The sequence below is a fragment of the Vanellus vanellus genome, assembly GCF_965231255.1.
Source record: "Vanellus vanellus genome assembly, chromosome: 1".
NCBI lineage: Eukaryota > Metazoa > Chordata > Aves > Charadriiformes > Charadriidae > Vanellus > Vanellus vanellus.
In genome coordinates this window covers 148,914,535-148,927,205 of record NC_138905.1, presented here as the reverse complement: position 1 = coordinate 148,927,205, position 12,671 = coordinate 148,914,535, and the positions used below count along the sequence as shown (strand labels likewise).

General features: G+C 39.0%; 1 protein-coding gene across 1 annotated transcript in view; it reads left to right on the top strand.

Annotated features, from left to right (window-relative positions):
- Nucleotides 1–12,671, top strand: part of INPP4A (inositol polyphosphate-4-phosphatase type I A) — a 137,399-nt gene that overhangs the window by 87,377 nt on the left and 37,351 nt on the right. Inside the window, exons 7-15 of the mRNA XM_082496840.1 lie at nucleotides 1,362–1,480; nucleotides 1,596–1,712; nucleotides 3,399–3,478; nucleotides 5,448–5,559; nucleotides 6,547–6,637; nucleotides 7,301–7,448; nucleotides 11,001–11,131; nucleotides 11,468–11,572; nucleotides 12,390–12,498. Of these exons, the coding sequence (XP_082352966.1) occupies nucleotides 1,362–1,480; nucleotides 1,596–1,712; nucleotides 3,399–3,478; nucleotides 5,448–5,559; nucleotides 6,547–6,637; nucleotides 7,301–7,448; nucleotides 11,001–11,131; nucleotides 11,468–11,572; nucleotides 12,390–12,498 (1,012 nt within the window). The remainder of the gene's footprint in view (nucleotides 1–1,361; nucleotides 1,481–1,595; nucleotides 1,713–3,398; nucleotides 3,479–5,447; nucleotides 5,560–6,546; nucleotides 6,638–7,300; nucleotides 7,449–11,000; nucleotides 11,132–11,467; nucleotides 11,573–12,389; nucleotides 12,499–12,671) is intronic.

Below are 12,671 nucleotides of genomic sequence, written 5' to 3'. Positions count from 1 at the left end.
TGGTACAGTTTTCTTGCTGCCTGCACAGTATCTTTTGATAAGCAGCCAACAGTTTCATTTTGTGATGTTTTTAAAAGTCTGTAATTAAAACATCTGTCGTGTAAAATTTTAAACATTTGCTATGTGAATGTTAATTTTAAATGTTTATTTTGTTTATGTGAAGACACAGTGAAACTATCTTCGGTCTCAGTGTATCAGCAGTTCAGGTCTTCAAGCAAAGGGAAGATTTGCTGGAAACACCATTTTAGGACAGAATATTTTCTAAGAGTAACCAGCTTTTACACATACCTTCTTTCCTGTGGTCTTTGCTGTCAAGTAATAATGTGAGATGCAGAAGTGACCTAATTTCTGAGATGGTTAAATTTGGACAAGAAGATTGTGCATTGACTCACCTCACTTGAAGAATAAGTGAAAAATATTTTCTTCATGAAAATTCAGTCCACATTTTCAACTGCAGCTTGGTTTTCTTGGCTTGATAGTGCACTAATGTTTGGAAGGTCTTAACACTATGTTTGAAATGAAAAATTAGAAGATTTTATCAGATATATATAATTGTGTTATGAATAATAATCTTTATAAGAACTCCTTAGAGCTGAATAAGTACTTCAAATATTTTCAGATAAATTAAAAATATCTAGAACTGCAAAGCTGTTTACTGTACATTTATACGTTTTGCTTGCCCAGGTAAATTTCAGAATTAACTTTCTGCATCTAGCTGAAGCAGAGACAGACCGCACTGTAGTTACCTGTATCTAGCTAGCTAAAATTTGGCTCTGAATTTTAAGGTAATTGTGTAGAGTCACTCACTGAAATTTTTGGTGGTTGTTTCCTACTCACCATAGTCCCTTCCCAGCAGTTAAACTCAGAATAACATTTTAGAGGAAATAAATTGCTGTCCTCTTACAATTACGAACTAGTTCTCCTCATAGTAGTGCTGCTTGTTCAATGTACAAACACTTTTATTGGTTCTTCATGGCAAAATGCCATTTGGTAATGGGCTTAATGGAGCATGACTTCAAATCAAATGCAGCCGTGCTCATGAGATTCCCAGAGGAAAACCTATGCATGTACGCTGTTCTAATGAGCTGTGCCAGGGGAGTGGATAGGCAGGTGTTTGTAGAGAACAAGTTTAAATTACATCTCTACAGCTTGGAGCCAGACTGATCTGATTGCACGTTTACTATTTGCATGCACAAAGGTGAGTGATGTCTGCCTTTATAGTGTGGTGGTAGAATGAATATTAGGCCCTTCATGGCTTTATTGTTCATAGTATATAATATGCTTTTATAAAAACATAAAGTCTTACAGCAATATGAAAGAGATCCTGAATCTAAATTTATTTATCTATTGCGTACCTAAAGCTTGCAGTGAGCTGCTAACTCCATCGCTAGATCGAAAACCAAATAGTTTTGTAGCAGTGAGTGTAACTACACCTCCTCAGGCATTCTGGACGAAGCATGCACAGACAGAAATTATTGAGGTAAGTGGAGAGGTACTGCTGGATTAGATTTAAAATTGAAGCTAACACAGGAAGCAGTTCTTCCTAATAAATATCACCTTGCATTAATTTTTGCCTTTTTTGTTTATGATTACAGGGAACAAGTAATCCTATCTTTCTAAGCAGCATTGCCTTTTTCCAAGACTCTCTTATCAATCAAATGACACAAATCAAACTCTCCGTGTATGACGTCAAAGATAGATCTCAGGGAACAGTAAGTTTCCTTTATTCTGTTGCCTGCCCGGTCAGTGTGGAGCAAGGAAATGAGAGGCAAGGAAATCAAACTAGCAACTTTTGTGGAAGAAAGCAAAGGGATAGCAGCATTGATCCTAGAGAAGGCAAGATGGGTAGGGGAAGGAGGGACAAATGCCTTGGTACAATGGGGAGGGAGCATTGCCAATTTTCTCAAATAAGGCTTGTCTGCAGCAAGTTTGGGAACTGCTGGTTTAAATTAAGAGGCCCCGTCACTAGTTCTCTTATGTTGTGGACCTCTTTACTGAACTAGATAATGAATGGGATCCAACACCCCTAACTGAGGCCTCTAACCTGTGCCAAAATGTCAGGCCTTTTGGGCCCATAAAAAAACAGTCCTTTTGAACAAAGTTGCTAAATTCCAGAAATTGCCCTGCCCTGATACTTTAGTGATTTTGTTCAGGGCTAACGTTTGTTCCCTTACTGAAAAAAGTTTAAGTGCCAGCCTTCCCATGTAACTACTTGGATCTGTGGGCAACTTAGGCGATTTATTCTCATATTGTTGCCCAGAATACTGGAAAACTGGAGACTGTTTCAGTCTCCACATATCTGCTCTTCCATGGCTTCCTCAGGGGCAGTAGAGCTGTCTCTCTCAGTACAGTGCTTCGTGGGGAGGCTCTGGGGAAAAAGGACTGGAGGAGGTAAGTTCTTCAGGAGGAGCCAAGTTTGGATCAGGGAAGGACTATGAAGTGTTGACCTATTCAGTCTGAGCCCCATTCAGTCATCGCTTTCAGTGTTCCTGTATTGCTGGGCTTAAACTTGTATATATTGAGGTGTCTCCAGTCAGATCTTAGAGAAAGAAAAATGCTTATTGTCCTTCAGTAGAAAAAGGATTTTTGATAAATTACCAAATTTATTAAAATTTAAAGGCTTTTAATTAGTTATGTATGGGCCTATGTAATTATATTTTTGTTACCAGACTTTTGTGCATGATGGCCCTTGTCGCCAAAAAGGCCAATGGAATCCTGGGCTGCATAGGGAAGAGTGTGGCCAGTAGGTTGAGGGAGGTCATTCTCCCCCTCTGCTCTGCACTGGTGAGGCCACAACTGGAATACTATGTCCAGTTTTGGGCTCCCCAGTTCAAGAGGAACAGGGAACTGCTGGAGTGAGTCCAGCGAAGGGCAACTAAGATGATTAAGGGCTTGGAGCATTTCCCTTATGAGGAAAGGCTGAGAGAGCTGGGACTCTTTAGCCTGGAGAAGAGAAGGCTGAGGGGAGACCTTATTATGGCGTACAAGTATCTAAAGGGTGGGTTGAAGGAGGATGGAGCCAGGCTCTTTTCAATGGTTCCCAGTGACAGGACGAGGGGTAACGGGCACAAGTTAGTACACAGGAAGTTCCGTTCAAATACACGGAAAAACTTCTTTACGGTGAGGGTGACAGAGCACTGGAACAGGCTGCCCAGGGAGGTTGTGGAGTCCCCTTCCCTGGAGATTTTCAAGACCCGCCTGGATGCAGTCCTGAGTAATGTGCTCTAGGCAATCCTGCTTTAGCAGGGGAGTTGGACTAGATGATCTCTAGAGGTCCCTTCCAACTCTGAAGATTCTGTGATTCTGTGTGATAATTGTATTTTGGGCTTCAGTGCTGTGGACAAAGTCTTTGTTCATTGTAAAGGTGAATAATTACAATTCTGGTACTCATCTTTCAGATGTATTTGTTGGGTTCTGGGATGTTCACTGTAAAAGAACTTCTTCAGGAGAGGAATCACAGGTTGCACTTAACACTAAGGTTTGTAATATTCTCCTCCATTTAGGAATTAATTCTTAATTCTTGAAAGCATGCTTAAGATGTGATAAAAACTGTCTCAGAGATGTGATGAAAACCTTTTGTTTGGTGGGTTGGTTTTTTAGTTCTAGGCCACTGTTAAGGAAAAAGTATTTTATATTGTGTGATAGTTAAAACGTAGAACAAGACCTTTGCAGCGTGTTGAATAATGTCAGACGTTGGTTCTAGTTCTACAAGTCAAGAAAGTATTGTCAAGACCCATTTATTTTTTGTGCATTTCATCCTATCACCTCAGTGTATGTGTCTGTAGGGTGGCAAAATACAGTATTTTTAACTGTGCTGATGTATAAAGAGTCTGTGATTGGGAGAATGAAACCCATTGAAACAGAGGGTTATCAAAGTTAAGTAGAGGGTTGGAGAAGAATGAAGAGAGCAAAGTGAGATTAAGGAAAGAGAGCTCTGATGTGTAAATGCACATTGTAGTAGTATTTGTTGAAAGTAGGACAGGCATCCCTGTCAAGAGAAGGCAAGGGCAAGTCAGTTGAAGGGGGTAAGCATAATCAGAGAGACTGAGGAGGATGGGTGGTGGTAGTATCAGCATAATCAGTACCAGAAACAGTGACTGTGATAAACTTGCAGAAATTTCTTAGCCTGGACACAACTAACAAAGCACGGGAAAAGCTTTTTATGCTAAGAAAAGAGATGAGTAAGGCTTTTGGCTTTTTCACAATGCGTTGTAAAGAAAAAATTGGCATGATTTAACAGGGGGGAGCAGGTGAGGGAAAAGAGTCAGAAAAGGCAACAAAAGATTGACATTGATGGTAGGTAAAAGAGTCTAATTTATCATAGGTGTGAAGATGAGGTGTTTTGAGGGAGATGAAGAAAAGGAATGTGATGGCAGGAGTTTCATGGTTGTATGTTAGACATGGTTATTCTGTTACATTTATTATTTCATGACTAAGTTATTAAACCCTCTTGTTTTGATATCAAGTATATATTTACATTTTGGTGCTGGTGTGTATTTAAAAACCATCAAGATTAGAGCTTTTACCCCACTTGATTCTCTGTCTCTGACTCACTCACTCCCCCCTCAGTCATGTGTTCATACGGTTTCAGCTTCCCTCCCCAGCAAGGAGGTGGCTGCTGATCTGGGAGCGTGGTGCAGAAACTTGTGTCAGTTTGTGCTGTGCAGCTCCTCAGCTGTTAGTGACCTGTCTCAGCTGTTAGTGGCCAGGGATCTCTGGCATTTGTTTCCACGCAACTCCCTGATCTCCAGGATCTTCCTCACATCAGGGATCTTTCCTCCATTGAGAAGCTTCACCTTTTTCTTCCTAGAGCACTTTTTAGGATCCTTCTTTTTAGCATCAGCTTTTCTTTCTGGAATATCAGGCCCCCAGTTTTCCCAATCTAAACAGTCTATCTGCAGATGCACAATATGTGATCAGCCTCCTAGCTGGTGGCCTTGACAGACTTCCTAATTAAGTGGAAGATTTGGGATGTGCTACTTCTATTTAGTCCATGCATTATCAAAATTTACCAGTTGCAACTGTACCAGTTGCAGCTAGCAAGTAGCAGGCTTCAGATTGAGAGGTAAAAAGTTCGGTTTCAGACATTCAGATGGACAGGCACACACACGTGTGCGTGTGTATGTACATCCAATTATCTGCTCCCTGTTAATGTTCACAATGCAAGCTGCTTTTGCCTACAACAGGCTAGTTGTAAAATCTGAACTCTTTCTGGTTTTACAGAAGTATTGAAACACATGCACAGTTTTAGCTTGCCTTCAATTAGGAGGTCTGTACAGCATCCCTGCTGAATGAGGGGGAAAATTTCTTGTTGGAATAAGCAACAAGAAAAGCTTCCTGTTTAAAATGTTCATTAAGTTTGAAGATTAATAGTCTTTTATAAGTGTTCCCTTGTTGATAAACAGGTCCACCTCCAAAAAAATCTCAACGCAGAGTGTTTGTTGCAGGTCGGCTGAAAGTGACCGTGTAGGTAACATTACAGTTATTGGATGGCAAATGGAGGAAAAAACTGACCAAAGGCCTCCAGTGACAAGATCACCTGATACAATTAATGGAAGGGTGAGTATAAGCATTGTATCAAATTCAGAAAAACACCAATTTATTGCCAGCATTGAAAAAAGCTAGGTTGACATCTGCTGTCAACTTTCCTGTCCATCTCCATATTTAGTAGTGCTTTACAATTTCAAAGTACTGTAAAAAGCAGCCTAATGGTGACGAAGCAATTTTTTATTTTGCAGAGCTCTTGCTGCTCATGTTTGGTGTTAAAAGACTTGGGGAAAATTTTAGTTTGCAGTGATTAAGCTTTAGCTTCAGATGCTTATGCCCTTCATCAGAGTAGGCTTGCAGTACTGTACACTGGTACACTTGGTACACTGATAACCAGTTTCACAAAGATATGGTGTTCCAGTTCACATTGTGAATTGGAAGGTGACATTAAGCAAAGCTGTAATGGGGATGCTCGGGGAATTTCCAGAATTTTCACAGGCCACTCAAAAAATTGTAATAAAACTGAACAGGCTACTTGAATATTGGATTTTATTTTTTTTTTTTCTGATCCCCAAATATTTGTCTGAGGGCAGGTATGTATAATGCTTTCTCAGCCTAGACATATGTTTAATTCTTTAAACCTTGTGTTCTGAATATCCTGGTGATAATTGCACTCATATCTGTGTATCACAGTCACAATGTGAATTAGTACAACTTTGTATCCAACCAGACCTGTAGCTGCCACATACTGGTGCAGTACCTTTAAGGACTCTGGAGCTGTGCTAGCATAAAGTAGTTGAAGGGCTGGGTGAAAACGTTTACAGCATTTTGAACTGTGCAGTAGAAGTAAATAGAAATGCTTAGATTGGAGGGTTTAAGTGGATTTATTATTTCAGCCTGCAGTATTTTTTGTCCACAGTAAACATATTTGAAATATTTATTTTAACCATGCGTTATGTTGAATATTTCTTTCAAGTCTGTGTAATCAGGTCATCACTGCATGTTGCCCTGGCACTGAGGTTTTATTCTTTACTATTTGTGGGTTTTATTTTTGTTTAGACTGTGTTGCCAGTTGATGAAAGTTTAACAGAATCTTTAGGAATCAGATCCAAATATGCTTCATTACGGAAAGATGCACTGCTGAAATCTGGTAAGCTGCTGTGGGCTGTAACAAGTAAGCTTTAGGCATCAGTAAAAGCTAATCTCTTGCTGTCTGCCTGTGGCCCCGGGGCGTTTAAGCAGATGTCTCATTTGAATAGGAACGAGCTGCTGACTGAGCAGCCCTTTGAGGGTCATACAAGAATAAATTATTTTATCAGCAGCACTATTTTGTATAGTGAAAACAGCAGAAGTGAACTTTTGTCATTGAGATGACCGTAGTATAAAATTTTATGTGCAATTTGGTAGCCTACTCCTAAGCAATCGTTGGGGGATGAGGGGAGGGACAGAGGAAAGCAGTTGCTTTAAAAAAAGAAGTCTTGAAGAAAGGTTAGTTTTCCAGCAAATGATTGCATGAGAGGAAAATGCGCAGTACGTAAAAATGAAGAAAAAGCATTTCAAAAGTTGAATATGTATTTAATTTCTTTACCAGTGTTTTAAATCACTTGGAGGCTTTTCCTGCAAACATTGGAAAAATGGTCATTGCAGAATGACTATGCTTGGAAAGCTATACTCATGCCTGGTTAAACAAGATCTTTACAGCAGTGTGTTACAACACATTAGTGAATCAAAGCCATTTACTTTAGAAAAAGAGAGACTTTGTACACTTTTAACTCAAACCCTGTGCTTTAATAACATTATTTTAATTCTTTAGTGTTTGGTGGTGCCATTTGCCGAATGTATCGCTTCCCAACAACTGATGGAAACCACTTGAGAATCTTGGAGCAGATGGCTGAGAGCATCCTGTCGCTGCACATCCCTAGGCAATTTGTGAAGCTTCTTCTAGAAGAAGATGCAGCAAGGTGAGTTTGTGCCAGTTTACACGTGCAGTAGTACAGCAGTGACGTGGCTGTTGAGTTACCAAGGAATAGATCTATGTTAATGCACAGAGACACTGAAGAAAAAAAAAAAGTAAAAGCAGAAAGTTGTTGACTCTACAGTTACAGTGAGTAAGATTTCAAGTCGGAGTATAATGTTTGAGCTTGAGTGTATGGTAACATGAACATACAGAGGTGCTGATGGGAGAGAATTGTTGGCATAGTGAACATTTAAAATCATACTTCCGTTAGCTGCAGTTCGGGGTTGTCTCTTCCTCTCACAAAAGTATTGATAAGGCCATAGAATATATTATTCCATAGTCATGTGACTGTATTAGGACCAGCACATTATCTTTTTATAGATATAATAATTTATATACTTACATACACTTTGTTTTTTAAGCATAGTTTATTTTTAATATAAAGAGAAAAATGAAGTTGAATTAAAAATCTCAACTTTTCATAGGTGGGGGTAAGTCTGGATAGACGAGACTATAAATGACAGAGTCAGCTGGCAGACTCCAGCTGCTGAGAATTTTGAGAAAGGAATAGACACAATACAGAAACCAGCTGAGCAGAATGAGTAATTTGAGTAGCAGACAGAGAAGAAAAATCCAAATCATTTTGAAGGTGAACTTTGAAAAAGTCAGTTGACTTCTGTGCTATGAAAACAAAGCAAAGATAGATGACAGAAGCACTGGCTCCACTCAGTGAGTTAGGAGATGGCTTTGAGACTTGGAAGAGTAGTTTTGAATAGAATGCAAACAGAATAAAAGCAAGTAAAATGAGACACTGTAGGACAGCAATGACTTTTTCTCATTTTAGGAGGTGGGAGGGAGAAAGAAATCTGTTAAGCATTTTGTAGATTTATTCTGAATTTGCTTTTTCTTGAAGCAATTAACTCTTCCAGGCAACATAGTCATTTATGAGTTTTACTTCCCTACATTTGTAGGCTGTGGTTTGCAAACATAATGGTTTGTGTATTCTTTATAAAAGCCAAGATTGGGATGGTAAAAGATTTTTAGCTGTATTTTTGAGTATTGGGGTTTTATTTTGGCTGTATTTGAATTCGCTCCTAGAGACCTAACTAAGCCTGACCTTAATCAAAAGTAAAACTACTTGGTGCTCTTGTTATCCTGTATGCCTGGAAGAGAGTTAATTGCTTCAAGAAAATGCAAATTCAGAATAAATCTATGGTGCTTTCAGGTATTTTCATATTTTGCAAAACTGATAAATTCTCACCGGAAGATGATGGTGGCTTTTTGTAATGCATGGAAAAACTAATGCATGACATAACCGTTTGAGTTTCCAAAGTTCACATCGATATTTTAATTTTTTTTGCTGCTATTGTGTTTTGGTTTTTAGTGACATGCGCTTAGTAAGAGTAGTCAGATCTTGGATTCTAGAGAGTGAATGCTGTATCTTGCCTGCTACAACCTTGATGAAGAAGGCTTGGGATGTGCCATTATGCATTTAGACATGCATTATTCATTGTTTATTTTATATCTTTGTTTTTGTACAGCTTTCCTCACAGTATGTTTAAAAGCACTTCTTCATTATAAGGTACAGCCATAGTAATGTAAAGAGTTGGCAAGCTGACCCATAAGGTGCCATCTGTGATGGATGTAGTTTAAAGACTTGAAGATAATAAGAGGAGAATTTAGGGCAAATGGGGAAAAAAGATGTGGCTTTCTGTAGGACTGTGGACAATGTAGTTTCTTAAGGCATTAGCCATGAAATGTGACCTTTCAGAGGCTTTTGCTAAAATCACATAGAGATTGATGGATATATATTGTGTACAGTTAAGGGTTAGTAACAGCCCAGGTGATTGCTAATATGACTTTGTATGCTCTGAATTGAGTGGCTTAAAGGTAAATAGGACTTTTCTCTAATTAGTGAGAAAGACTCCCTTCTCTCTGTTCAGTTGAGGTGACCCTCAATGACATGTACAATCACACTTTGTATTCATAGAATCTCAGATTTGGCAAAGCCCTCTATTCTCTATTCCATGTGCTGCAGCCCAGGGGAATGCTGGACAGCTACACAAGCACAGCTGCTTCTGTCTTAACATCTTGGTGACTTTTAAAATATACTTGGATAATCACAACTGCTGTCACTTACATAAAGCTCTTCTGGGTCAGAGCTCTTTGAAAGGAAACATCTAACCAGGGGGATATTTTGACTACCTAATTATTTAGGTATGCACATCCCCTGCTGTCTTAGCCCTATGGGACAAACAAGTAAACTTGAAGTGTTAAGCTGTGAATTTACTTCAGGGAGAACTGGGCTCAGATGCACGGCTAGTTTTGAGCAGGGAGTTTGACAAGGTAGTCATAATAGCATCTTATGCAGAAGCAGTTTACAAGATGAAACTAGAAGTGTCTTTTTCCAAGTCACTGATAAATATAGGTTACGCTGTTGCCTATTGGCAAAGCAATCTGATGTTTTTCTTGGAAATTTGCTTCCTTTTCATAGTATCCTAAATACTGTGGAGTAGGAATTGTTCTGTGAAATGCTGTCTTAAATTATATACAGACAATTGATTAAAACTATGGATTGGGGATATATTGAGAGAACTGCAAAAAGAACTGCTGGATCCTTTTGACAGATGATTGTTCTACGTTTTCTGGGGTAATGTGTTGTTGAATTGTGTCTGGTGTTGACTTGTTTGATTTTTCCCTTCTTTCTTTACTCCAAATAATATCTTAATCCAAGAATGCAGTAATACAAGCATGACATGAAATGCACTGAATGTTTTCTCAGCAGTGCTGTTGGGGAGCAATATGTAACACAGGATTGCCATGTGTGAGTGAAAACCTAGCAGTCGGGGTGTAATGGGAAAGCCGGGGTTTTTCCTGTTCATATCTATAGGGTACCCAGTCGTCCCTTATTCAACCTACAGTGAAATCTGAATGCCTAAAATCTGGAATCTCAGATGAAGGTTTTGTTGGCTCTTCTTCTGTCTCTCCAAACCCTTATTAACGCTTACCTTCCCTGCCTGGCCTTCTAAACTGTTGTGTAGATACCTGGCCAACGCAGATACTCCTTGTACCTAACGTCAAATAGGTGCTAATCTCCCACCTAAGCTCTGTCACAGTTCCAATTTAATTTGAGAGCCACCCAAGTTCAGTGAAGTGGCCTAAAAAGGTCCTCGTTGTCTCAAGTCACCTGACATGATGGCAGTGCCTATCATTTGCAAATCATCATATAGTTTGAGAGCTCCTGCAGAAAGGTGGGAAGCTTTGGTTTTGACCAACATCTGAGGCTCCTGAGGGCAAGGCAGTGTATTCTGCCTGTGAGAAACGTATGTATCTGGGGGTAGAGCTCAACAGCTGTCCTTTGGGATGTGTGTTTGGAAGCATTCTGGTCTGGTGACTGGGTAGACCAGAGTGAATTGACAATGTGTCAGCTGAAGTTCATGCTACATTGATACAATGTGAAACTCGTTCTTGGTCAAGTGGATAATGGAGCTAAACACCTCTCTTTTTCTTTTTCCTTTTTTTTTTTTTTTTTTTTTTTTCTCTGCCTCACCCCTAGGGTTTGTGAACTAGAAGAATTGGGAGAACTGTCTCCTTGTTGGGAAAGCCTTCGTCGACAAATAGTTACTCAGTACCAAACAATTATTTTAACTTATCAGGAAAATCTAACTGACCTGCACCAGTATAAAGGTGATTTCTTTTTCATAATGTGATACTTTTCAACCGTGATTGTTAGTGCTTCTCTGAAATTGAGAACCCAGAATGTTTTAGTTTGATGCTATTTTTAGATTTCTTTATTAACATTTATTGTGAGTTTTCTAATGATCTGGCAATATTTGTCTGCTTTATTCATTCTCTTTTTTTACCCTGAAAGTAGAGAACGATTATGAACAGTAACAGAAAGATACATCTTTTTTCCTTTTCTCTGCTTTACTTTCAGCACATAGCAAAGGATTAATGAAGCTCCTTGAATGTTGTAGCATAAGCAGAGGGGTTTTGTGCTTACTTTTCTCCTGCATTTCTCAGGTCCTTCATTTAAAGCCAGCAGCTTGAAAGCTGATAAAAAATTGGAATTTGTTCCTACGAATTTACATATACAGAGAATGAGAGTCCAGGATGATGGAGGATCAGGTATTTGTTTCTTTCTCTCTTTCTTCACTTTATTCTGTTACTTTTCTCTTCATTTTTTGATTTCCATCCTCCACCATATAGCCAACTTTCTACAGACTACTGCTCTGTGTTACTAATGCTGCTTGACATTTTTGTAGCACCTTCTATCCTCAGATTCCAAATCTCTTTGCAAAAGAAGAGGTGTAAGTATAATTAATGCTATTCTACAGGTGGCAAAACTAGGTTCTGATGTTAACTGTACCCTAGGTGACGCAAGTCAGCCTTTGTACTAGGGAATAGATTGGATTAAGCTGCTGTGTCCCTTCCGGTCATTTTGAATTGTAGCAGAATAGCAAAGGTTCTGACTGTTGTTTGGTGTTAAGCTTGTGCACTTTTTCTCTGGAACCACCACGTACAGTTATGCAAAATCACACCAGTTTGTTCACATCAAGCTTGTTTCTTCATAAATAATCTAAGTTTTCCCTTCTTTTAACAGTAATTCCCACTAACAATGGACACACTCTTGTCCCATGTATCCATGTGGGGGATTCCAGTAATGGCAGGTTTTGTGTAAAAACCAATGTTCAAGGCATCTTTTTCACTGTCAGTCTCCTAGATTAAGAAACAGAGGACCTGCATTCAAATATAGTTCTGTCACCTCAAAAGTACTTTATGGATTTCCAGGGCCTCTAAAACAATTCACTTTTCCGTGTTCTTCAAAACACTGCCATAAAGTTTTACAAAAATTACTTTCAGAGTAGTTTTTGAATTTCCATAGTTGTTTGTCCACAATAAAGATTACAAGCTTTCATTTGTAAGTCCTTTTTGTCCATCCCAGATCAGAACTACGACATAGTCACCATAGGAGCACCAGCAGCTCATTGTCAAGGCTTTAAATCAGGTGGCTTGAGGAAAAAGCTGCACAAATTTGAAGAGGCAAAGAAACAGTAAGTAGAAAAGAAGTTGTGTCAGCATATCGTGCCTTTTCCTCCTGGTCCATGCTCAGTGATTTGGAAAATCACTCTATTCTATGTTTTTGTTGCATTTCATTCAATAGTTCTACTATACAATGTGAAGATTATTCTATGTTTTTTTCCAAAGAAGGAGAGAGAAAACAGTT